At 44.7% G+C, this 26,192-nt stretch overlaps 3 protein-coding genes across 7 annotated transcripts; all 3 read left to right on the top strand.

Annotated features, from left to right (window-relative positions):
* The first annotated feature begins 772 nt into the window (after positions 1-772).
* Positions 773-4,382, top strand: mycla (MYCL proto-oncogene, bHLH transcription factor a). Its single transcript, XM_027167611.2, has 3 exons — positions 773-1,103; positions 1,696-2,238; positions 2,900-4,382. Exons 2-3 carry the CDS (start codon positions 1,728-1,730, stop codon positions 3,466-3,468), a joined length of 1,080 nt encoding a protein of 359 aa, XP_027023412.1. The 5' UTR covers positions 773-1,103; positions 1,696-1,727; the 3' UTR covers positions 3,469-4,382.
* Positions 4,383-6,849: 2,467 nt separating this feature from the next.
* On the top strand, positions 6,850-12,829 carry tacc3 (transforming, acidic coiled-coil containing protein 3). 2 transcript variants are annotated; one of them, XM_027167596.2, is made up of 16 exons: positions 6,850-7,006; positions 7,963-8,137; positions 8,333-8,451; positions 8,529-9,641; positions 9,751-9,802; positions 10,087-10,228; positions 10,324-10,382; positions 10,476-10,609; positions 10,694-10,772; positions 10,945-11,088; positions 11,237-11,304; positions 11,399-11,442; positions 11,540-11,700; positions 11,856-11,962; positions 12,305-12,425; positions 12,609-12,829. In XM_027167596.2, exons 2-16 carry the CDS (start codon positions 7,964-7,966, stop codon positions 12,672-12,674), a joined length of 2,583 nt encoding a protein of 860 aa, XP_027023397.2. In that variant the 5' UTR covers positions 6,850-7,006; position 7,963; the 3' UTR covers positions 12,675-12,829. The 2 variants fall into 2 exon arrangements, with proteins under 2 accessions (XP_027023397.2, XP_027023391.2); XM_027167590.2 differs by having other exon boundaries at positions 8,529-9,650.
* Positions 12,830-13,759: 930 nt separating this feature from the next.
* Positions 13,760-25,545, top strand: kif15 (kinesin family member 15). Of its 4 annotated transcripts, none has more exons than XM_047812273.1 (35): positions 13,760-13,917; positions 14,311-14,347; positions 15,335-15,518; positions 15,976-16,052; positions 16,180-16,217; positions 16,304-16,401; positions 16,702-16,881; positions 16,993-17,202; positions 17,302-17,427; positions 17,574-17,696; positions 17,857-17,998; positions 18,126-18,211; positions 18,342-18,551; positions 18,638-18,824; positions 18,931-19,072; positions 19,611-19,752; positions 19,825-20,007; positions 20,093-20,221; positions 20,473-20,578; positions 20,729-20,873; positions 20,978-21,128; positions 21,257-21,342; positions 21,629-21,707; positions 22,235-22,321; positions 22,513-22,617; positions 22,769-22,891; positions 23,061-23,207; positions 23,353-23,433; positions 23,576-23,740; positions 23,853-23,956; positions 24,142-24,205; positions 24,267-24,319; positions 24,410-24,533; positions 24,731-24,862; positions 25,104-25,545. In XM_047812273.1, exons 1-35 carry the CDS (start codon positions 13,899-13,901, stop codon positions 25,137-25,139), a joined length of 4,101 nt encoding a protein of 1,366 aa, XP_047668229.1. In that variant the 5' UTR covers positions 13,760-13,898; the 3' UTR covers positions 25,140-25,545. The 4 variants fall into 4 exon arrangements, with proteins under 4 accessions (XP_047668229.1, XP_027024379.1, XP_027024387.1 ...); XM_027168578.2 differs by having other exon boundaries at positions 15,332-15,518; positions 18,129-18,211; XM_027168586.2 differs by having other exon boundaries at positions 15,332-15,518; positions 24,282-24,319.
* The last annotated feature ends 647 nt before the right edge of the window (positions 25,546-26,192 follow it).

Here is a 26,192-nt window from a genome sequence, read left to right as displayed (position 1 = left end):
ACACACACACACACACACACACACACACACAGCCCAGTAAGCTGATCAACATCCAGAAGCCATACAGATGAGACCAAATACAGCACAGAAGTGTTCAAACACACACACACACACACACACACACACACACACACACACACACACACACACACACACACACACACACACACACATATTTAGGCCTTAATGGTCGACATTACAGTTAAAGTTGTTCACAAACCCAAACTGCAGCTTTGTGATGTAAAGATGTAAGTCTCAGATACAGATACAGAGTTTCTAACATTTTAAAATGAAAACTTAATTAAAGTGAAAATGACTGAGTGAATGATGAGGCTCATTATTACTGGTACATTCATCTTATTACACTGTCTTATTACACTGTCTTATTACACTGTCTTATTACACTGTCCTGTTAGTCCAGTAATTACTCTTATTCATATTGAAAGTCATTTCATTTGACAGTGATGTGATGATAATAATGATGTGATGATGATAGTGATGTGATGATGATGATAATAGTGATGTGATGACAGTTATGTAAACAGTTGGAGTTAAACCTCCAGTGTGACGTCACTACTCGGGGGCGTGGCTTGTGTGCAGTTGACCATAGCTTTGTGCGTGTTTGTGTGACTGACGTGGAGCGTGAAGTGCTTTATTTTTTATTGTGATAAAGTGATAAATAAAGGCAGAGAAATACAAGAGACGGGACGGAAAACGGGACGGTTAGGGAAAATCGTGGGCGGGGTTAGGCGTGAAAAGGGGCGTGGTTAGTACACGAGAGGCTACACAAAGACGCGGCTGTGGCGCGAAAGTAGCGCGCGTGGGTGCGGTGTGTAGCGTCTCGTGCTGCTCGTGTGTAACAGACGGAAATACACGTTTTTTTTTATAAAGCAAACAAAAAAGCACTGCGTTTTTGTTCGCTCTCGTTTTTCTAACCGAGTTCGGATTAATACGGCACGTGCACCGGCGCGCGGTGTTTGTTTCTATCGCCGTTTGGTGCTCCTTTGTTCCGGAAGTTCGTTTGTTGTGTTTCTTTGTCCTGCAGCCGCGGCTCCTGCTTCATGTTCTTCTGCTCTTTAATCCGGACGGGAACCAATGACACGGTAAGTACAAACTCAACACGCATTAACACTCCGCACGCATTAACACTCAACTCCGCACGCATTAACACTCAACTCCGCACGCATTAACACTCAACTCCGCACGCATTAACACAGTAGACCCAACACTCAACTCCGCACTCATTAACACTCAACTCCGCACGCATTAACACAGTAGACCCAACACTCAACTCCGCACGCATTAACACTCAACTCCGCACCTCAGCACAGCACTCATTAACACTAAACTCGTTAACACTCAACTCCACACGCATTAACACAGTAGACCCAACACTCAACTCCGCACTCATTAACACTCAACTCCACACGCATTAACACAGTAGACCCCAACACGCAACTCCGCACTCATTAACACGCAACTCCGCACTCATTAACACGCAACTCCGCACCACAGCACTCATTAACACAGTAGACTCAACACTCATTAACACTAAACTCATTAACACTAAACTCCACACTCATTAACGTGACTCAACACTCATTAACACACTAAACTCCACACTCGTGTCTAATTAACACTGAAGTCTTAATGAAAGTTGTCCGTGTTTGATGTATTAACTGTGTTGTGTCGCAGGTTGTGACTCCAGCTCTGTGTGTGGGTTAAATATGGAGTGCGATCACCACCAGCATTACTTCTATGACGAGATGGATGGCAGGGTCGAAGACTTCTTTACGTCCACGGCGCCCAGTGAGGACATCTGGAAGAAGTTCGAGCTGCTTCCCACTCCACCCGTGTCCCCCTCTAGGACCTTCCCGGCGGGACGCTCGTCGTTCCCACTGACGGCACCTGAGCGGAGCATGTGGGTGCCGGACGATTACGGCATCCTTCCTCTGAAGAAGCTGGACCCGCTAGACGTTTTCGGGAACTTGAGCTCGGTGGTTATTAAAGACTGCATGTGGAGCAGTGGGTTTAACGCCACCAGAGTGACCCCTCGTTCAGAAACGCATCAGAACGAACTCGTGCAGGTGAACGCACCACGCATCCAGAGCACGGCCAGGCAGACAGACGTACAGGTGACGAGGTGTGTGAACCCCACAGCCGTCCTCAACCTGCCGGTTATTCAGTCCAAAAAAACGCCGGCCTCTTCGGGATCCGAGTCACGCTCGGACTCCTCCGGTAAGAGATTCAGCACTCGCACAACTACGGCAACGCAGGAATGTTGTTGAGGAAGTCGTGTGTAACTTCCTGTTTAGTGCAGCACGGTGGGTTTCCTGCTCTGAGGCACATCCTTAGCTCACGAGCGAGAGCAGGGAGTGACGTTTGAAAAGTGAATCCACGAACAAGGATCTTTTGTGTCCTTTCGTACTTCTGTATTCGTGGTTTTTATGCATTAGACGTTTTCTGCACGTTAAGAGAAGGAAGTGAGTTCACACACAGCAAGAAAATAATAAAATACCTGCAGACGAACAGATGTACAGTTTACGCCAGACTCCACACACCAGGTCCTTTTATTGTGAAGATGTTTACTGCAGTCTGATATTTTATTTTATGGAAAACTTTCAGCTGCTGGAGCTTTTCTTTGACTGTAAAGACATGATGTATGTTTTAGTTTCTTTATCAGAAACAACACGTTTATTTTATTCAGTTTGAAGGCTTGAGAACGTCTGTCTGCACCGGACAAATCCGACAGACACTGAATTACTACATATTTACACAAGACTCTTATTAAAACTTTACATTTATGTTGGCTAAAGTCTGTTTTCAGTAACAGTTTAATCCTGTGTAATTCTCACTGGCTGTACAGACTAAGTACGAAGGTTTGCTGTTTCTTCCTCAGATGATGACGACGAGGATGAGATCGACGTTGTGACTGTGGAGAACCGATTGAAGAAGCGCACACGCACGCCCATCACCATCGCCGTGAGCGCCGACCCGTACGGCCCACGCAAGAAGCACTTCCACATCTCTCTGCACCGGCAGCAGCACAACTACGCCGCTCCGTCTCCGGAATCCGACGACGAACACAGTAGGCACCTCGGCGACGATGACTACGACGAAGAGCCGCTCGATAAGCGGGCCCGGATCGAGCCGGTCATTTTGTCTGCTCCGTCGTCTTCATCGTCCTCTCCGGGCAGCTCGGACTCCGAAGACTCTACGGAGCAGCGTAGGAACTTCCTGGAGAGGAAGAGGAGGGACGACCTGCGATCTCGCTTCCAGATGCTCCGGAACGAGATTCCGGGCCTGTCTGAATCTGCCAAATCTTCCAAGGTGGCCATCCTGACCCACGCCACGGATTACCTGCTGCAGCTGCAGGTGCGAGAGAGACGTCAGGCACAGGAGAGGAAGAAACTCCGAGCCAGACGACAGCTCCTGCTGCGCAAACTCTGTGCCCTCAAAAAGCCATGAACTTCATCACACCGTTAATCTGGGTGTAAAGACCTCAAATGTGGTGTTTAGTGTAAGGTGCTGAAGCTAATTAACACTATGCAAACAAGTCAAGTCAAATTCAGAGCTGACACAAAAACACCCACTGGATAATAGCCAAGATCAGCGCTTGCGCAAACACACACACACACACACACACGCAGCCTTAATGATCCAACAATCTGACTAAGTAAGAAATGATTTTAACTCCAGAACCAACAACCGTCTGCTTTAACTGGGTTTAAACTGGAGACTTCATCAGACTGAAGTTCCTGAAACCTCAGGCGCTGTGCTTTCTGGTGCTGAGCCGAGTTTGTCGTGCTGTGATCTGATGGTGAGGATCTCTGTATGATCTGTGTTTTACTCAGGACTGATAACAAGAAACACTGTGGGCATGTGCAGGTGTCTGATCGCTCAGTTCCTCAGAGCTGCTTGTCTGTGTGGAGGTTTCACACCTGAAGAGTGACATGTAGGAATCGAGACTGCTTACATTTCAGCAACATGTGTTTGTGTGTGTGTGTGTGTGTGATGGTTAAACTGGACAGGAAATCAGGTGGTTGTTTTTTTTTTTACACCAGGTGAACTTTGCACATTAGAAGCAGGAAGTGTTTTGTGTTTTTGTTCTTCATAAGAATGAGATGATCCATTATATCCTGTGCGTGTGTGGTGAGAGTTGGTGATAAAATACACAATCTCTGCTCTCTGTTGATGTACAGGTGTATTTTATTGATGCTCGTCTTTCCATGATTTCCTCAATTACCTCAGATGTGTGTGCAGATGTGATGACCTTTTGCACATGCAAATTTTTTTTTTTTTTTTTTGGACACAACTGGAATCTGCACAGTGGTGGTGTAAATACTTTGTCATTTGTGTGTTTATCACATCACAGATTCTATTTTGCTTAAAAAAAATAAATGCAGTTTAAAAAACATTGCAGTTTTTTATTTTGTCCTGTTTGTGTGTGTTGGAAGTTGTATGAGGAAGAAAAATTCACCAACAAATGGACCGTTTAACTTCCCAAACCTGCATGACTGGTCTCACACACACACACACACACACACACACACAATGAATGGGAAGATTGGATCGAAACGATTAATCTTTGTTCTAATCCTGTTGTGTGTGTGCACACAATTTAGTTTAACTGGTTTGGCCGAGGTAGTCGCTTGGCAGAGATGTTTCCAGTGCTTACAGTTTGCTACTTCGGATCTTCAGCAGTTCTAATGCTAATCTAATAATGACCAGAGCTCCGTAGCCTCCAGTGTAGCAGGTCACAAGGACATTTAGACGCTTTTACACACTGAGCTGATGGATTGATTTTACACACAAACACGTGACCCTGTGATGTTCTGATGTGATTTAAAGACACACATCTCAAAAGTAAACCAGATGTTTATTTCCTGTGTTTGTTTGTTTATTTAACTAATTAGTCAGTCGGGGGGTTAACGGAAGCTGGTCGCCTAGGAAACAACGCCTCGTTTTAAATCCTCCCACACTGCGTTCTGATTGGTCCGTGTGGCTGTGGCTCAAACAAAGGCCGCGTGTGTGTGTGTGTGTGTATGTAAATATATGAATGTGTGTGTATATATAGTGTGTGTATGTGTGTGTATATATTGAGTGTTTGTGTGTGTATGTATGTGTGTATATATATATATATATATATATATATATATATGTATGTATATTTATATTGTGTGTGTGTGTTACTGCACTTACTCACTTACTGACGTATAAAAGTCTCCATCAGTGACTGATCGGAGTTTGTCTGCTGCTGACTGAGCGCTTAATGACGCGTTATAATGACCGTTATCAATCAAAAGTGCACAGACGACACAAACACAGGTACTTTTTTGGTGTAAAGTCTACAGAAATATTACAACGGGGCGCCCTCTAGCGGTGCACAAGACGCATTTCAATCGACAGAATTATTACTCATTTTAATGTACTGTTTGTGTTTAAATACCTAAAGCAGGGATGTCAGTCTTCTCCCCTTTCACACCAATGCAGCAGGAGCCACACCTGATTCACCTGTTTGATCAAATGATCTTGGCTTTCTGTAGCTGGGCTGAAAACCTGCACCCACAGCGGCTCTTTCTGGAAGACTGGACAGCCCTGAACTGTAATGTCTAAAGTGGTTCACGACAGAATGTCTGATTAACAGTCTAAAATAAGGAGGATAACATTAATGTGTTCAGGTTTCACATTCATCACATGTACGTAAACAGTAAAATGTTTTACATCATGCATTCTTGATTGAAAGGAAAGACTTTAAACATATGGCTGAAATACGTGTCGTACACATGTATATCCTTTTTTTTATATCATTCCTATATTCACACACACACACACACACACACACACACACACATATATATATGCATATATATATATATATATGTGTGTGTGTGTGTCCCATTACATCTGGTGTAAAAGTAACACCGCTTTCAGAAAAGAACATCGTACCAACAGTAAAATATGGTGATTATGTGATGCTTCAGGACCTGGAAGACTTGCTGTAACAAAAGGAACCATAAATTCTGCTGTCTACTAAAAATCCTGAAGGACAATGTGCGGCCATCTGTTCGTGACCTCAAGCTGAAGCAAACTTGGGTTCTGCAGCAGGACAATGATCCAAAACACACCAGCAAGTCCACCTCTGAATGGCTGAAGGAAGAACAAAATGAAGACTTTGGAGTGGCCTAGTCAACGTCCTGACCTGAATCCTATTGAGACTGTGGCATGACCTTAAAAAGATGGTTCATGCTCGAAAACCCAATGTGGCTGAATTACAACAATTCTGCAAAGATGAGTGTACAAAATTCCCCCCACAGCCTCAGCTGTAACGGACTCACTGCAAGTTAACACAAAAGCTTGATTGCAGTTCTTGCTGCTGTGTGGACCAACCAGTTATTAGGTTTAGGGGGCAAACACTTTTTCACACAGGGCCATGTAGGTTTGGATTTTGTTTTCCCTTAATAATAAAAACCTTCATTTAAAAACTGCATGTTGTGTTTATTGTGTTATCTTTAACTAATATTTTAATTAGTTTGATGTTCTGAAACAATAAAGTGTAACAAACGCAAACCAATCAGGAATGGGGCCAACACTTTTTCACACCAGTGTGTGTGTGTGTGTGTGTGTGTGTGTGTGTGTGTGTGTGTGTGTGTGTGTGTGTGTGTGTGTGTGTGTGTGTGTGTGTGTGTTTAAATATTAACTGACACGAAGCAATGCTCACAAGAGCCTTATTTCCGTGTATTCACTGAATGCCGAGTTTCATTCGTCTGTTTACACGTCTATCTCTGGGTGGACCAATAAGTGACGTCTGACGCTCCATTGGTGGATTCGTATTACATCCCGCCTCCAGGGAGCTACAGTGAATGTAATTGGTCCGCGCGGTGCCGTTTAAATTTGAAATTTTTCCCAGCCGCAGCGAGACGAATAAAGGTGCGCGAGCTCTTAACTGTCTTTTTTTGTGTCAGGAAGGAGAACAAACAGAAAATATTTCCGTTAGAAATCTGAGGTAAGTTTAAAGACTTAACACGATTTATATTTAACATTAAATGTGGTGTGTCATGTTTAACCTGGTGTCGGTGGTAACGGTCGCTTTAGCTCGAGCACTCGGTGTAATAAATCACCTCATAAACACGAGCAGCACTGTTTTTAGTTATCGGTCTAATCACCAGTCTGATCGGTTCTAAGGTGATCTTTTATGTTTCACACACTGATTTCTGCCATGTTAATATTTCTATACGATGCTTTTGTGTAATCTGGCGGTTTGTTGTCAGCTTGTTAACTTAATTTATATATTAAACTTATTAAAATGAGTCTTTCTAACCAGGCTTTTAGAGTTAGCATCGATTACTAGTTAACTAGCATGACAAGAATCTGCGTGGAAATATCTAAAGTGTGTCATGGATATTTATTGAGACATCTTTATCATATGGTCTGTGTGTGTGTGTGTGTGTGTGTGTGTGTGTGTGTGTGTGTGTGTGTGTGTGTGTGAGAGAGAGTCATGTGTGACTCATGTGCAATGACTGGTTTTATGTTTGAAGAAAATAAGTTAACATTGAAAAGAGAATTTCTGTTTAAACAGAATGATTTGACTGCCTCCATTCAGTGTGTGTAATGAATCTGGTTTAAAAAAAAAAGAATATAATAAAAATAAAATACTGATCCTCGTGATGCATCAGAGAAGTGAAGTGAATTCGTTGTTTATTTCCATACTGATGTTTACGGATATTTAATAATGTCCAGTGTTGAACTGTAGGTTGAACCGTAGTTGAACGTGCCGGGTCACGTATAGATCACGTCCCTTCACTCCTCCTCCACGTGCCTTGTGACAGTGATGTTTTATTTACAGCCTGAAAGCATGCTTCTTATCAGCAGACCCACATGCTCAGTGTTGGAGTGTGTGATGTACAGACTGGGTGTGGCTTTGTACTGAAATGTTCTCTCTCTCTCTCTCTCTCCTTTCAGTATGAGCTCAGAGGTGGTGAACGATGAGAACCAGGACGCACTGTCCTCACACAAACGTGTCCTGTCAGAATCGGCCGCTGACATTTTTGCTCTGGATCAGCCCACCGGCAGACCGTCCATCCTGAGGCAGTCTCAGCTGGAGAACGTTCACAAAAACATCCCTAAAGGAATGAAGGTATGACTTTTTATGGGGTTTTGTGTTTACAATTTGTTTGTCTTGTGCTTGTTTTGGTAGCTACATTACCTTTTATATGTAATGGGAGATGTAGGAAACATTCTTTCATTGTTTTGAAAGCTCTCTTGAGATATAGAGGAATGTCATTTTAAACAGTGAAACTTGGTCAGGAAGTTTCTTTGATTGTTCCTCCAGGTTTGTTTCCAGACCCCGCTCAGAGATCCGGTCACGAAAAAGATCATGTCGCCGAGTCGTGTTGGTAAAACGGCGACTCTCGAGGAGTGCGCTAAGGCCCTGGAGTGTCTGACGCTCACGTGAGTGCTGAACAATGATATGTTAATGTAGGAGTTGAATATAACCACAAGGCTCAAATAATATCCTGGTGTTACAGGTCACCCGCATCGCACAGCACCTCCACGCTCCCGATCGACGCTCCCACTAAAACAGACTCGTCCTTCCCCGATGATGACATGCCCATTCAGAGCACAGGAGACTACAACGTTGACTTTGACAACCTGGACTCCGTGAATCCCTTCCAGAGCTCCAGTAAAATGACCCTTTCTCCACTCAAACCCGCCGCCATGCTGTCCGACCTACTCGCCCTGACGGAGCCGGCGCCTGCTACCGAAGAGGCGCACAGCGTTACGGAGAAGGCCGACGTGTCTTTGGACGAGACTCTCCCTTTTATTCCGTCTGTAGAGAATTCCCTGGCAGACTTTTCAGCAGACGGCACCTCCACGGACAGTACGGTGATCATCGAGCCGAGGAAAGCGACTCCCGTGGATCACGGTGCTGACGATGTGGCGAACGAGGTTCCTGAACCAGTTAACGAAGATGTAGTTTCAGTTCCACTCCCTAAAGGATCCTATGAGATTGATTTTGAGAATCTTGACATGGTGGACCCTTTTAAAAGTGGTGCATCAAAAATCCAGAACACTCCTCCGGTCTCCAGGAAATCACCCGTTCTCAGTCCAGCACCGTGTAAAGTCGAGGACGCGAGCTCGGGAGTGAAAGACGTCAAGGTGACTAGCGAACAAGAAGATAAACTCTCCACCATGGAACAGCCTAGCCTTACAGAGGTGAGCTCTGACACCGCCGCCCCTTCAACGGCTCCTCAAAAAGAGACTCCCGTGGTTCTGGAGTTCAACTTTGACGACGGAGCTGAAGTCAAGCGCAAACCTCCACCCAAACGACTCGGCTTAAAACGGCCTCCGCTTTCCAAAGCGAAATCCGACGCAGCGAGACCAGCATCTGCTCCAGTCGAGAAGAAAAGTCCAGAAATTAAACCCAAGTCATGCGACGTGCTGACAGGCGGTGAGACGATGGACATTCCACCAGCGAGAGGCTCCTACACTATTGACTTCGATCAATTCAACGATCCAAACTTCAATCCGTTCGGTACATCAGTAACCATGCACGGTTCTTCTCCTCGTAATGATCCGATCCCCACCAGTCCAGTAAAGACCGAAATCCAGGACGGCGCTGTGGAGAACCGCACACACGGGTCAGTTAGGTGAGGTGTAGAGTGTAAACTCCGGTCCTTAAGAGGTCCTAAATCGTAACAGCTGTATGATTTTTAACTCCTTTTGGTTTCTGCTTTCTGTCACGAGCAGTTGTCCTTCGTCTGAATCCGAGAAGGCAGCAGAAGCTGAGCCATCGTTCAAGGTGTGTGTGTGTGAAGCATCCTGATATGTCATGTGGCTTGTATTCATTCTCCAGTCTTTTAAAAATACAAGCATTTAATTCTCTCACAGTCCAAAGACGAGACGAGTCACTGACTCTAACAGTTTCTGGTAGTCATTAGTGCAGAACTCGAATAGGTTTTGTACACACAGTTTTTACAAGAATGTGTAAACCGACTGAATAAGTCTAGCATCGTCCATCAAACCTAACTGGTGTATTTAATTTAAAATATCAGACCTGAACATCTCCCATGTTTGCATTTACAGGCAGCAGAAGAACCAGAGCCCAAGGTTCTGGATGTTCCAAAGCCACAGGAGATGGAGGAGCAGGTTTTCCCCTGCACGCTGACCCAGAGCATGCCGTTTGACACCGCTGCAGCCGATGATGAGTTTGTTCCTGGCTCCATGTGTAAGTGCTTGCTGTGTGTGTGCGCGCGCGTGTGTGTGTGTGTGTGTGTTAATGTTTCAAGCGTTGAATGAATTGTCATTTTAATTTTTGTGCAGTCGTACTGAGTGACCTTGATGGACAGATTGATTATCTGGAGCAGTTTGGATCATGCAATGTGAGTGATTCAAATAATGGGTTTAAAAATGCATGGGGGGGGGGGGGGGTAATCAATCCAGTCTCTCTTATTTGTGTGTGTGTGTGTGCACAGTTTAAGGAATCTGCTCTGCGTAAGCAGTCCCTCTATCTAAAGTTTGACCCTCTGCTGAAGGAAAGCCCAAAGAAAGCAGCCATGGACGGCTCCACCTATGGGCTCAGTCTGCCTCGTCCCTCTCTGGCCATTCGGTTAGTCGCGCTCCACCTCGTGCAGTGAGATTTTAATGCATTTGGTTTCTGTGCATTTGTGTGAAAAAAGGTTGTGTTCTGCAGGATGATGGAGGCTGCGAGGTCGGAGGTCAGGCAGAAATCTCAGGAAGGAACAAAGCTGCTGGAGGACTTTCCTCCACCGGTGAGAGACACAAACACACACACACACCACTCTTATGTTGATATGACCTCGTCACACAGTAACTCCTGACCCATGTTCACTCTGTAGATCTGCTTATACGAGTGTGTTAGAACGATCACTGGTGATGTCCAGGGTCCAAGTGACAAGAAATAAATGAGTTGTTTGTGTGCAGGCAGCACCTCCTGTAGTTCAGGACCGTGGTGTGCTGGAGATGCTGGTGCCGACGCAGGCTCGGGGGAGTGAGGAGGTCATCGTGGACATGCTGAAGTACACACAGAATGACATGGACGCTGCTCTGGAAAAGACCCGAAAACAGGTGCGGTGAGAAACGTGCAGCTAACGATTAATCAGTGACCCGATTGTGCGTCTGCGTTCTTTTTCTTTCCTTCTTCTGTTTGGGAAATTGGTTTATATGAAAGAAGTGCTTGAGTTTCGGTTAAAAACACAACCACCCTGTGTTGTAGGCGGAGGAGAAAGAGGCAGAGCTGAAGGTGCAGATTGAAAAGATGACTCTGGATAATCAGCACATGTTGTAAGGCCGCACTCCGACTCGACACGGGTTCGGTGTTTATTGCCATACGTTAATTTACAGTCATATGTGTAACCCAACACTTTGTCCCTCCTAGGATGATCGTGTCAGAATTTGAGGCCATCATTGCCCAGATCACAGGTGTGTTACAGCAAGGTTTTCTTTCCTCTCTGCATGATCATCAAAAACCTGCTTAACTTGAAGAGGTGTGTGTGTGTGTGTGTGTTTATATGTCTAGCCGAGCACAAGCAGAAGGAGGAGCTGGTGCAGGCCGAGCTCAGCAAAGTGCTGCAGGAGAAACAGCAGCTGGGTAAAGAGCTGAGCGACATGGAACGCTCCTTTTCTGACGTCGTCAAGCGCCTGGACCGGCGCAAGGAAGTCATCGACGGCTTCAAGAAGGTGTGCGGCTCGCCAACTAGTACTTGTAGATGCTTGCTAGACTTCCTCTCGTTTTAATTTCAATTAGAATGAAGAAATGTTTGTCATGGGGTTAGAGATGACTGGTATTCTGTACAAGTCTTAGTGTCTCTCTGTCTCTCTCTCGCTCTGTGTAGAACGAGGAGACGCTGAAACAGTGCGCTCAGAGCTACTTGGCCAGACTACAGAAGGAGGAGCAACGTTATCAGATGCTCAAAACTCACGCAGAGGAGAAAATCGACCAGTAAGTCATCCGATCACTAGAAACGACTCGCCGCAGCTGCCAATAATCTCTGCTACGTCCTTCCATGCCTCATTCCTATCAATATGCCTAACTAATTTTTGTATATGACAAGATCAGATGAAACCATAGTTCTGGCATAATAATGTTATTCCAAAATCTGTAAACTGCGCCCTTATCCTTCCTTCGCAAACCCCTCGCACTGTGTGCTGCGATTAATTTAGTGCTTTGCTGACACATTAAGTACATTAAGCGTTAATATAGTGCAGTGGTCTCTATGGTTACGTCCCAAACCACAAGACGTATCAGTTGTCATTGATTGAAACTTGGTGTGTGTGTGTGTAGGGCGAATAAACATATAGCAGAGGTGCGCACTAAGATGGGAGCGGAGGTTTCTACCCTTCAGGTGCAGCTGAGGAGGGAGCAACTGAAAGTGCAGTCACTGGAGAAGAACCTGGAGCAGAAGGTATTGTACTGTCAAATACTTCAAATTAGATTAGAACTTCAGATGAGTTTCTAGTCTTGAGTTCTCCTTCGTGTCTCATTGTGACCTCACTGTTTCCTGTGAGGCGTTTGTAAAGGAACTCTGCTGTTTATTAGCAGGCGTCCTTACTGCGTGTGTGATTTTATTCTCTGTGTGTGTTCTCAGACGAAGGAAGTGGAGGACGTCACCAAGCTGTGTGATGAGCTGATAGCGAAAGTGCAACAGCATTGAGCAGCTTCTTTATTCATGTCTGTGTTTGTGTGTGTGTGTGTCTTTATTTTTGTGCTTTGTATACTGACTGAATTAAGAGAATTTTACCGTGTAACACTGACTTCTTTTCAGTGAAAGGTTTAAAATAAACAGCTTCTTCTGCATTAAATGACCAATAACTGCCTGCTTGTCATGTTATTTACATGAACTCCACCTCCTGTCTTTGTCCAGCAGATCTGCACTGAGCTTCATGTGGGGCTTTCATTTCATGGGAGATGTTATTTTCCATTTTTAGTCGGTCAAATGTTCACTTCATCGCAATAAGATGGAGGTGAAAGCCTGGGGAGTTCTACAGGGTAAACGTACATCCGTAAGTGTAGCTCAGAGCCGACAGCGTGGGAAACGGAAGGGGAAAGAATGACATCAGGAACACTGGAGAGAATGAGAATTTAAAGCATAAGACCAGAGAGATATCTGTGTCAGAGTGGAGTGTTGGTCACTGAGGGAGGAAGACGAGGGAATATACACAACCATCATGACTCAAGAATCTTCTATTTGTTTATCGAGTCCCCCCCCCCCCCAATTTGTGGGACTTCAACGTGTAAAAGTTACGATTGTACAGTTTATTAAAAATTGTCACGATATCCAAGTGAGCATTTGAAATGAAGGGACTTTTTATTATTGTACGTTTGTGCGCTGAATACTTTTAACTTCACAATGTTAGATAAGCTTTGTATGTCAAAAGAATCTAGGAATTAATCTCTCGAGTTATAAAGTCATGTTAATACCCAATAAAGTTTGTGAAATGCCGAGTGAATGATATTAATATAGTTATTATTCCCAGAGTAGTGAATTTACCTCCAAATCTTCCTCCTGTATTAAAGGCCAAGAAGCTTTTATGGTCATTTCAGCCATAAATAGTTGACACGGTCTCACAACACCGTGCTAAGGACTTAAAGTACGTCGTCCTGCCCACATAAAGTGCATCATGATCAGTCTGGTGCTCAAAAATCACGCTTTATCGTTTTCCACATGAAAAAAATGTCTTGTATGTGACAACAGTCGGTGTTTCAGTAGGACGTTGTAATTCCTTTCCAGTCCTGCAGGTGGTGATCTGCGTCATTTAAACATCCTCCGGCACGACCCGAGTGAAAATCCCGTCGCGCCAATTTCGAATTGTTTTGGTCCGAATGGAGCTGTTTTACTGACTTTAGTTCTTTATTTCATTTGTGTCATTATTCTACAATGAACCACAAAGGAAAAGGTAGTTAATAACTAACCCCACATTTACTCCGTTTGCTTGTTTATTCTCTCCTGAGTTTTAAAAGGCTCTGAGCTGTTAAACGAAGCTAAGCTAACTGTTAGCATGCTAGGCTAACTCAGTAGTGTATTTTGATCCAAATGTTGTTTATTTAAAAAAAGACATAAAAAGTAAAGGTTTGCTGGGTTTATTCGCATAAGTCCATTTCTTTGTTACTACAAAAAAAAACTACTTTCATCATTTTCATTAACAAAAGCCCTAAGTAGTTTTATTGTAGATTAATAATTATCAATAATAATTAATAAATGTTTATACGCCGATGCAGTTTGGGAGCAGTTGTTATTTTGTTCGGTTTGTTTATTATTGTGTTTAATATTGTATATTTGTCGTCTTCAGGGTCCGGAGACACGACTTTATCCTCACAATACAACAGGTAACTTCACCTCACAGACCAAAACACCAGACACGCAGTTTTCAGAATGAATTTATTTATTTTTAAACTAAAGCATTCAGGTTTAGTGAAAATCCAAGTCTAGAGGTTTGGGCAGAAAGAGTCAGTGTTCAGATGTGAGTCAGTGAATTACTCTGTAGAGTTGTGAATAATTTATTTACTTCCAAATCTTTCTCCTTTATTAAATGTCAAGAAGCTTTTACTGTCATTTCAGCCAAAAATAGTTGATGTGAGTCGGTGAATCACTCGGTTCAGATGCGAGTCCCGTGAATCAATCGGTTCAGACGTGAGTCCCGTGAATCAATCGGTTCAGACGTGAGTCCCGTGAAATCAGTCGGTTCAGACGTGAGTCCCGTGAAATCAGTCGGTTCAGACGTGAGTCCCGTGAAATCAGTCGGTTCAGACGTGAGTCCCGTGAAATCAGTCGGTTCAGACGTGAGTCCCGTGAAATCAGTCGGTTCAGACGTGAGTCCCGTGAAATCAGTCGGTTCAGACGTGAGTCCCGTGAATCCGTCGGTTCAGACGTGAGTCCCGTGAATCCGTCGGTTCAGACGTGAGTCCCGTGAAATCAGTCGGTTCAGACGTGAGTCCCGTGAAATCAGTCGGTTCAGACGTGAGTCCCGTGAATCCGTCGGTTCAGACGTGAGTCCCGTGAATCCGTCGGTTCAGACGTGAGTCCCGTGAAATCAGTCGGTTCAGACGTGAGTCCCGTGAATCAGTCGGTTCAGACGTGAGTCCCGTGAATCCGAAAGTGTGGCATTTAAGAATTAATTCAGTGAATCTGAAAATCAACCAGTTCAGAATTCACACACTGATTTTCCGTCTTCAAAAACAGAACATTTTACATTTATTCACAAACAAAATGAACACAGTATATTTCACATTTATCTCATTTTCTGATCATTGAATATTAAGCGTTTATTTTCTATCCTTCTCGTTATTAATCTGTTTGTCTCTGTTAAACAGCAGTGATGGAGACACCATTAAGGTGTACGTGCGTGTGCGACCTTTGACCCAGGGCACCCGGCTGACCACAGACGGCGATCCGAGTTTGTGTTTGGCCGTGACCTCGGATCACACGGTGCGTCTGAACTCCAAACCCGAGCCACGAAACTTCACCTACGATCATGTGGCAGACACGGACACGTCTCAGGTGAGCGGAGAGAAAAGAAACAGATCTGAAACAGTTTGCAAGAATTAAATCACTAATAAAGACGATTTGTGACTCGGTGTTTTAATGTTGGGTTATTAAATGTAAATTAGCAGTTTTATTGAAATCATCTAAAACATATTATACTAAAACAAACGGTTATTCAGGTTTGTTGAAACAACAATTTGAAATAAACTCATTTCTACAATGATATGTAATGAATCAAAAGAGTAAAAACTCACATTGTTGCCGAAATCACATTTAATATAAGTTACGGGAACTGAAGTAATTAAATCCCTAATAATCGCCATGGTGAAAAAAAAAATGTTTAAGGGTTTAAAAGTATTATAATAATAATAATTGTGGTTTATTAAACCTTCAGCTTCGTTTTAAGGGCTTTCTTAGTGTCAACTTTTGTAAGCGCTGCTGATCGTTTGTGCGTTTCCTGTCTGTCCTGCAGGAATCCGTGTTCTCATCTGTAGCTAAAAACATAGTGGAGTCGTGTATGAACGGTTATAACGGCACCATCTTCGCATAGTGAGTCCTCCAGGCTGTTTAATTTTCCGTGTGTGTATATATGTATAGAATATATATCTAAGTTTTATTAATCTTGTGTTTTAAATATCATTTTCTACTCTTTGTTTTTTCACCCTCAACCATGTAGTGGACAGACAGGTTCAGGGAAGACCTTCACCATGCTGGGTGAGTTTCACACACACTAAGGGTCTGTCAGCATGCCACTGTAACAGCTAATGAACCGCGTGTGTGTGTGTGGGTTTGCGTCTTAGGGCCGAACGAGCTGACGGATTTCTCAGATGAGCTGCGTGGTGTTATTCCTCGTAGCTTTGAGTATTTGTTTTTCCTCATCAACAGAGAGGTGGAGAAGGTGTGTCGCTGCACTCAAACCTCACCCCAAACACTTCAGCAGCTCCGCCCACACGTACAGGGTCACTTCTATGTCTTAGATTGCCCAGTATTCACTGTAGAAGTTCATTATGGGTAATCTTCACTTTGTGTGTCGCATCATATTTGACACTAACCTGTTGCAGTGCGTTGTGGGATTTTATTAGCCAGATGTTCTGGACACGTTACACAATAATATTAAGTTGTAGTTACAGCGTGTTTAAACTTTTATCTTGTACCGGTGATTTTTAATGGATCTGTGTGTGTGTGTGTTTGTGTGTAGTCTGCAGGAGCAAAGAACTTTTTGTGTAAATGCTCCTTCATCGAGATCTACAACGAGCAGATCTTTGACCTCCTGGACAGTGCCTCAGCGAGTCTGTTCCTCAGAGAGGACATTAAGAAAGGAGTGTTCGTAGAAGGAGCAGTGGAGAAATACGCAGCTTCAGCTGCAGAGGCTTACCAGGTACACACACACCTTTTTAAGAGCAAAGAACCGATGGGGCGGGGGGGCGGATCAGACAAGTTTAGAAATAGGTCAGAAAACCACTTCCTTAAAAAGATCGTATGTGTGTAGGTGTTATCTATGGGATGGCGTAATCGACGCGTGGCATCCACATCTATGAATCGTGAGTCGTCACGCTCTCATGCTGTTTTCTCGATGACGTTGGAGTCCAAGGAGACGGCAGAGGGAGTGGTGAACATCAGAAAGTCTCAACTCAACCTGGTAGATCTGGCGGGATCCGAGAGGCAGAGAGACACGCATGCTGAAGGATCACGCCTGAAGGTCGGTGTGTTTGTGACTGCCGGTGTGTCTTATTTCATGAATAATGTTGTTTCAAAACGATGAGTGGTCTTACACATTGTCTGACGTTGGACCCCGCAGGAGGCGAGCAGCATTAACCGCTCACTGATGTGCCTGGGTCAGGTGATCATGGCTCTGGTGGACGTGTCCAATGGGCGCAGCAGACACATCTGCTACCGTGATTCCAAACTCACCTTCTTGCTCAGGGTCAGAAGTTTAAGGGTTTCATACCACGTACATTAAATCTCTAGATGAGTCGTGACAGAAACACGGACGTGTGTGTGTGTGTGTGTGTGTGTGTGTGTGTGTGTGTGTGTGTGTGTGTGTGTGTGTGTGTGTGTGTGTTTTAACAGGACTCTCTTGGAGGCAATGCTAAGACATACATCATTGCTAATGTCCACCCAGGGTCCAAGTGTTTTGGTGAAACTCTGTCCACACTGCAGTTCGCCCAGAGGGCCAAGCTCATCAAAAACAAGGCACATTAACACACTACACACATCCTAGACACTTTAGATACTATTTTTCAATTTTCTTTTTTATTTGTTTTGCATCTGGTATGTGAGTGTGGTGGTAAATTAAAATGTTAATGAATGTAAATAAGGCGTTGAATCAAGTGTTGTGTGATCATCACCGTAGGCGATGATAAACGAGGACACTGAAGGAAATGTGAAGCAGCTCCAGGCTGAAGTGAAGAAGCTAAAGGAGCAGTTAGCTCTCACCCTGTCCGCTCGCTGTAACGGCACTGAGCTCGCACCCGGGGGGCCACAGTTACACACCAGTACGCTCACACACACACACACACACACACACATTGTGTATTCTCTAAGAATAAATACACATGCAGCTGTTAACGTATGAGGCGCAATTGCACGTCTGTGTGTGTGTGTGTGTGTGTGTTCTGATAGCAGCAGCATCTGAAGTTGACTCTCTGCATAAGACTCGCTTCCTCCAGGCTGTACGACTGTGGAGGAGACGAGAAGATGAGAAGAAGGTTTCTTTCACACACACACACACACACACACACACACACACACACACACACACACACACACGCGCGCACACCTAAAACAAGAAGAGATTTTTTTGGTCTTATGTCCTTATCTTTGCATGTTCCTGTGCAGGTCTTGGAAGAGAAGGTGTCTCGTCTGGAAGAGGCCTTGACACAGAAGGAAAAATTCATTCAGTCCAACCGCATGATCCTGAAATTCCGAGACGATCGCATCGCCAGTCTGAAGAGGGAGCTGGAGACGGGACAGCGAGTGGAACCGGCACGGCAGGACCAGATTCTCATCGATCAGCTGCTTCAGGAGATTCGTCTGCTCAGAGATCAGGTACATACGTATGCAGTCTCATGCCCTCACACACACACACACACACACACACGCTGACAAATACACACCTGTCTGTACTATTTCAGGTCGAACATCACCCACGCGTGAAGTGGTATGTAGCAGAGAACTGCAGCCTGAAGGAGGAAGTGCGCAGCCTGAGAGCTCTGGAGTCAGTAAAGCTCTCTCTGGAGGCTGCGTCCCAGTCTGCAGCTGAGCTGGAGCAGACGTTTCAGGAGGTCTTAAAGTCTGAGGAAGGTGCAGGTGTAGCTGGGGGTAAGTGAAGATGTGCGATTTGGGAGTAGGCCCTCAGGCTGACAGTAGTTGATGATGATGATGATGATGATGTCTCGCTTCTCTTTCGCTTCCTCCACTTTGACAGCTCCACCTACCTGCTCCACCCCGATTACATTGGAGACGCTGTCCTCTGTTTCCATGGAGAGGTTAAAGGCTCAGTATTTACAGAAACAGTCGGAGCTCACCGCCACGGTGCAAGCGTTCGACGATTACAAACAAGTCAGCAAGTGAGTTTGTGGACGCTCTCAAAACGAGAGGCGTTTTCACCTTTTATCTGATGTTAATTACAGAATGAAAATGTTCTCCCCGTGCCTCGGGGGTTTCCTCCGGGTACTCCGGTTTCCTCCCCCGGTCCAAAGACATGCATGGTAGGTTGATTGGCATCTCTGGAAAATTGTCCGTAGTGTGTGTGTGTGTGTGTGAGTGAATGAGAGTGTGTGTGTGCCCTGTGATGGGTCGGCACTCCGTCCAGGGTGTATCCTGCCTCGACGCCTGAGATGACGCCACAGGCTCCCCGTGACCCGAGAAGTTCGGATAAGCGGTAGAAGATGAATGAATGAATGAATGATTTTAAACTTTGCTATTTATTTACTTATTTTTATTTTTATTTTTTTTCCTGTTTCTGTATTTCTGGTTTGAGACAATGGGAATTGTTAGAAGCGCTACACAAATAAATCGAATTAGATCTTCGTAATGTTAATGTTATCTCTGCAGTAGTAGCTATTTGTACCAAAGTGGTTCTGATGATCACTTCCTGTTTTCCAGGAAGCAGCTGCTCGACCTGGAGGCTGAGAAACGCTACCTGGAAAAATCCAACAAGCACCTGGAGAACATTCTGGAAGCTACTAAAGCTCACACCAAACAGGAAGTGTCACAGCTGAATAAGATCCACGCTGAAACCATTAAGGTAAATGACGCAGCCCGGTTATTTAGGTGCCTAGACCTCCATGGAATGGTTTTTTTTCTCTCTCTCTCATAGATTCTGACGACGCCGACTAAAACGTATAACCCGAGGAACCGTTTGGTGCCACTGTCCAGCCCAGAGCATTTAAATGGCCAGGGGTGCGACTCGGACCTAGAGGACATAGCCAGCGAACAACCCCCTCCTGCTATGAGTGAGCTGGCCTGTGAGGCTCTCACTGAGGAGCTGAAACAAATGCAGGTAACTCTGAGTGGAGCGTACCATTATCAGGCACACGGGGTACGCCAGCACGCTCACCATGTCTCCCCCCCCTCTCTCTTTTTAGGAGCAGATGACGGGCATCAAGAGTCAGCTGGATGAGGAGGAAGCCAAAAACAGGAAGCTGCTTCAGCAAATCAGCAAGCTGGAAGAGCAGGTTACTACGGTGACGGAGCAGCACACTCGCAGAGCGGAGGTCGGATATCCTCGGTTTGAATAGATAACAAAAAAAAAACATTATTCAAATATATTTTTATTTATTTTAAAATATAGTCGCGTTTTTATGACAAATATAAATTAGCACTAATTTCATTTATAGAATAGAGAAATCAAATGTTTTTATTCAATTAAAACGGATGGAATTCTGTTATGATGTAGTGTAACCACATGGTCAACTTCCTGTGTGTGTGTGTGTGTGTGTGTGTGTGTGTGTGTGTGTGTGTGTAGGACTTCGGTGCAGAGAAAGGTTCTCTAATGGAGGAGCAGAAGAAGCTGCAGGAGAGTGTGAGCACTTTGGAACAGCAGCTCTCTGAGGAGAGAGCGACAGTGGAGGGTACACTCGAGCACACACGCGCGCACACACACACACACCCACACACGCGCGCACACACACCCACACATGCCTTTCTAGACCCATCCCTAGGCATTACACATAAACTTGTAGACACAGAGATGCTAAATATCTGCCTAATGCCCCCCCCAGTGCTGCGCAGTGAAGTGCGTGACCTGCGGGTCGTGCTGCAGTCGTCAGATAAACAGCTGGAGGAGGTGCAGAGGGAGCAGGAGAGAGAGAACACACAGCTGTCTAACAGCTTAATCAGCACACAGCTGCAGCTGGACAAAGTCAGGTAAGAGCCGATACACACAGTCACACCAGCAACAGGCACCGTCACGGGACATGAGGAGCTTTTGTTATTGTGTGTGTGTGTGTGTGTGTGAATGTGTGTGTCAGGTTGGAGTGGGAGGAGCTTCAGGAGCAGCAGCGTGTGCTACAGGATTCGTTCGACACGCTGCAGGCCGAGTTTAAGTTCGAAGCAGATCAGTATCAGCAACAGCTGGAGGACAAAACCAGAGAATACAACGAGCAGCGCACGCACATCACCGTGAGTCTGTCTGCTTCCCTTCTCTCTCTCTCTCTCTCTCTCTCTCTGTGATGGAGAAAATCCACAGAAAAATGTGATAAACATGTGATGTATTACAATTAGAGGTCATTTATCTGTTATTTGCGTAGGAGTTGATGAACACTCTTCAAACTGAGCGAGAGCTGATGACCAGTCTGAAGTCACAGCTGAAAGCAGATAAAGAGAACACCTCCAAGTAAGAACTAACGGTACTCGGATCGCTTAGAAAAGTAACAGCACACATCAGACAAGGGGCTAAGACGTATCTGATTTTGACAACAATGTTGTCTTCTACAAGCAACATAATAAAACATACCTGACTAGTACTACACCGTTCAGTCTGGTACATTTAGAGCAGGTGGTGTAAACGTAGATGGAACTGGGGAATGGTCGAGTTAAGATGATGGAAGGAGGGAAGGACCGATGAAGATGGCGTGATGAGTATGAACATGAAAGTCTGAACCCTGTACTGTTTCATACAGAGAGCTGCTGCAGGCTGTGGAGGAGAACTCGCTGCTGAAAAAACACATCCTGGAGCTCAGTGCTCAAAACCAACAGCAGGTGTGTGTGTCTATGTGTGTGTGTCTGTGTGTGTGTCTGTCTGTATGTATATGTGTGTGTCTGTGCGTGTCTGTCTGTCTGTATGTGTTTGTGTCTGTATGTTTGTGTCTGTCTGTGTGTGTCTTTCTGTCTGTGTGTCTGTCTGTCTGTGTGTGTGTCTGTATGTTTGTGTCTGTCTGTGTGTGTCTGTGTGTGTGTCTGTCTGTCTGTCTGTCTGTCTGTCTGTGTGTGTGTCTGTCTGTCTGTCTGTGTGTGTCTGTGTCTGTGTGTGTCTGTCTGTGTATCTGTCTGTCTGTGTGTCTGTGTCTGTGTGTGTCTCTGTCTGTGTCTGTGTGTGTCTCTGTCTGTCTGTGTGTGTGTGTCTGTGTGTGTCTGTCTGTGTGTGTACACACTGTTACACCTTTTACTGAAAAATAACTGATTGAGAGATCTAATCTGACTTCAGATTACAGTAGTTCTTCAATTGTTGACATTCTCTCTCTCTCTCTCTCTCTCTCTCTCTCTCTCCCCCCTCTCCCTCTCAATAGTCTGAGCATATTAAATCTCTGGAGCAGAGTGTGAGCAGTGCGAATGCATCGATCTCCAGCCTGGAGCAGAAGACGGAGCAGGATAACGTGAGTGTATCCAGGGGTGCAGTACAGCAAGCATGGCTGTTCTGTCTGGGTGGCAGGGGTTAGTTTGTCCTCAAGTGTCCTGGAGGAAGCGTGTGCTAGTCTTCACTCGGCTCTATGGTTAGCTGTCTGGTGGGGCAGAAAATGTTGTTTATGTAAATGTGACTATAATCTGTATTTATGGGGTTGTTTAGGCTGTGATCTCGGACCTGGTAAAGCAGATACATGATCTGCGCTCTGAGCTCGGACAGAAGGATCAGAGCCTTTCTCTGATCAATGCCGACCTCCACGATATCACTGTGAGTGTTTCCTCTTCTGTGTATTGATATCAATTTACGATTGTCCTTAGTGTGCAGTCATAAAGTATTTAAACGCCTGTTTTTATTAACTGTTCATCGTTAATCAATGCTTAGAGATCAGTATTGAGCCCTGACACTGTGGTGTTTGCAGGTGAAGTACGGTGCAGTGTGTTCAGAGAGAGAGGACATGAACAAACTGGTCTCTAGTATGCAGGCGGAAGTTCAGGGACTCCGAGAGGCTTCAGACCGACGCTTGGCCTCTGACCGTGTCGAGGTGTGTGAGAGACAGATTCCTATACCCTTTTACCTTTGGCCTGTTTATTAATAACGACATAATAAATTAAAGAGAACATTGAGTCCACCTATAGACGGCCCTTAATGTCCTTATATGGCAGTACACAAATGAATTAGTGTGTGTGTGTGTGTGTGTGTGTGTTCTACAGCTGGAACTGCTGCAGGAGGATCTGGCATATGTCACCGAGGAAGTGGAGAAGCTCAACAATGTTTTAGAGGAGAAAACGTCAGAGCTAGAGTCAGTCAAGTGTCTCTGCACTGAGAAGGACATGTCCATCAGCACACTGCAGGAACAGGTAGAACCTTGGGGAAGGACAATGTCCTTCACGAGCTTCTTGTTTTACTGGGCTGCAATTTAAACCGAAAGCGAGTCTAAGTGGGCATCATGGTCGATGTGAGCAGGGCATGATTGTGTGTGTGTGTGTGTGTGTGTGTGTCTAGCTGAAACAACAAGAGGAACAGCTCAGTATGAGGACTGTAAATGGTGGTCATGCCTCTGCTACACCTAAAATGAACCCACAGGTAGAGTTATCAATTTATTTATTTTATAAATTAGTGGATGGAGTCGGATGAAGTTGTACAGCTTTCGAAATTTTCAATCTTGATATATGTAGCACAGGTGTGTATTAGTAATGTGGTCTGTGTGTGTGGTGCATGTGTGTAGATGCCTCACACTCCACGTAGCTTCAACACCGATCTGTCTGAACTGTTGGAGAATCAAGAGAAGGAGCTGGAGAGTCGGCGCTCTTCCATGATGACGATGGAGATGCTGCTGGCCGAACTCAGCGCTGAGCGCACGGACAAGAACGACGAGATCCAGCGGCTCAGGGTACACACACACACCATAATGAAGAGTGAATAGTGTAGCCTGTGGAAAAGTGTGCTTGTGTGTCGTTTGGGACACGTCTTTATTAGTGTTTTTGTGTTTCCCACGTCTCCAGGCTCAGCTCAGCGAAAAGGAGAATATGCGTTTGGAGATCCAGAATCTACTGGAGCAGTTCTATAACACACAGAACCAACAGTCTTCCAACAGTGACCCCACCGAGTGAGACCTTGCTCGTCATTAACGTTAACAATATAGTGAAGATGATAGAATAATAATAAAGAAAAGACGTGATAGAAACTGGAAAAATTCTAAAACGTTATAGTCTACAAACCAAAATGTTTCAACTAAAACTTTAGCTTTCTGATTGTAATAGACACGTGTGTGTGTGTGTGTGTGTGTTGTAGGAATCTAAAGAACGTGATCCACCAGTCTGTGCTGCGAGAGCTGCACGAGGAGAGGAGTGCGAAGGTGACGATCACAGCATCCTCAGACTGCAGGAATATCAGCGTTTATTAACTCTAATCTTTAGTTTTCTGTCTTTCAGAGTACACTGATGATACAGCTGGCTGAAGCGCAGACGAGGTGAGAAGGAAAATCTCACACACACACACACACACACACACGTGCGCACACACTCTTATGTAAATATATGAGGAATTGTGTGTTTGTCAGACTACAGCACCAGGAGGTCACTCTGACCCAGTCTCAGACATGCATCCAGGAGCTGACCACTGAACTGAGGAACCGATGTCTAGAGGTGCGAGAATTTCAGGAGAAAGACAACGAGCTTCTGCAGGTGACTTCAGCATCCGCTCACTGACGCTTAGGTAGTTCCTTAGAGGTCACGTTACATCTGACCTCTCTGACGGTTCGACCGTGTAAACTCCACCCACCGTTGTCTGAACAGACGAGAACGTTGACGGAACTGATGCTCCTGTAACACACCCGTGTGCTAAACTTGTGTTGACGCTGTCCTGCCGTTTTCTGCGACAGGAAGTGGAGGTGTTAAGGAAGCAGGTGGACCACCTGGCCGAGGAGAACGGCAAACTGCTGGGCCACCAGAACCACAAGCAGAAGATCGAATACCTAGTCAGGCTGAAGAAGGAGCTCACCAAACTGCAGGAGGTCAGAGTTCCCCTATAAGACTGGTTGATAAACGTATTTCTCTTATTGTGTCTGAGGTGAACACATGGTCAGGGTTCCGGTTTAAAAGAAAGAACCTCTATATACCTGGAAGCACCAGGAAATGATTTATACATATTCGAGTGTCCTGACTGAAAATCTCATTGCTTTGTGTGTGTGTGTGTGTGTGTGTGTGTGTGTGTGTGTGTGTGTGTGTGTGTGTGTGTGTGTGTGTGTGTTTCAGGAGAATGAAAAACTCAGAAGTAAGAGTTCGTCTTGAGTATCGGTACCGTGTAGGCAGCAACATAAACGCAAATCTCCATGCTGAATAATCTCAGGACAGGAAACACCTCCCAACTGGACACATTTAGAGTCAACCAGTGAAAAGTGCTGTAGCATAAACATGTCGACTTCATTAGATTCACTGTATTAAGTACATAATGACTATTTTTCATACATTTGACTGTAAGGCAGCTTCTTTATCACTCTGTTTTGTTTGACTATATATATATATATATATATATATATATATATAAACATTTTATAAAGTCCCGTTCTTCTCTTCAGGTGGTTTTACTGGTTGGTGAAATATGAACTAATTTCGTCTGTTTTCTGTTCTGTTTTTTTGATCTTGAACACTTTGTTTTTTGTTTTTTTCTTAATAAAAATGAGCCGTATTTGTACAGTATCTGTTGGATCTGTGTTCTGTCTGTATGAACACTTGTAGACCTGTAGTCCAGACATCTGCTGTAGCGCTTAGCTTGTACGTGGTAGCAGGGAACCTGGAATCTGCCAGGGTTACCCTGGATAGAATAACAATCCATCACAGGTCATGACCACACAATTTAGAGACTTCAGGTGCACCTGTAATCTAGCCACTGTGTTAAATAAAAACCTGGGATTGTTCTGTTTGCTCAGGTGCTCAGAGCCCTAGCAGCTTTTAGAGCCTGTCTACAGCTGGACATATTGTCCTTATACGCAATACTACAGTAAAAACTTCTAATTTAGTTTTTCTCCACTTTCGCTCGAGGTTACTGGTTTCTCTCATGAGGGTGTGAATATGACTATTATACCACGGTGCAGGTGATTTGTCTCTAACCTTCTTTAATCAGATGGGACAACAGTGTGTAATGTACTAGAGAAGATTGTGTCTATGCTGTTAGTCTTTACGTCTAGATCGTTTGTGTTTAAGGGTACAGTAAGAAGTCCAGACCGATCAGGCAGGTTAATTTAGACATGAGACACAGATAGTCTGTTCTACAATCTCCTACAATCTCCTTTATCAAAATTAACCAATAGGTTTGAAAGAAAACCTGCAAATTCTCTAAGAAAA

Source organism: Tachysurus fulvidraco, chromosome 4, assembly GCF_022655615.1.
Source record: "Tachysurus fulvidraco isolate hzauxx_2018 chromosome 4, HZAU_PFXX_2.0, whole genome shotgun sequence".
Lineage (NCBI taxonomy): Eukaryota > Metazoa > Chordata > Actinopteri > Siluriformes > Bagridae > Tachysurus > Tachysurus fulvidraco.
Note: the sequence above shows the minus strand (reverse complement) of the source record. Positions and strands in the feature narration are given on the sequence as shown.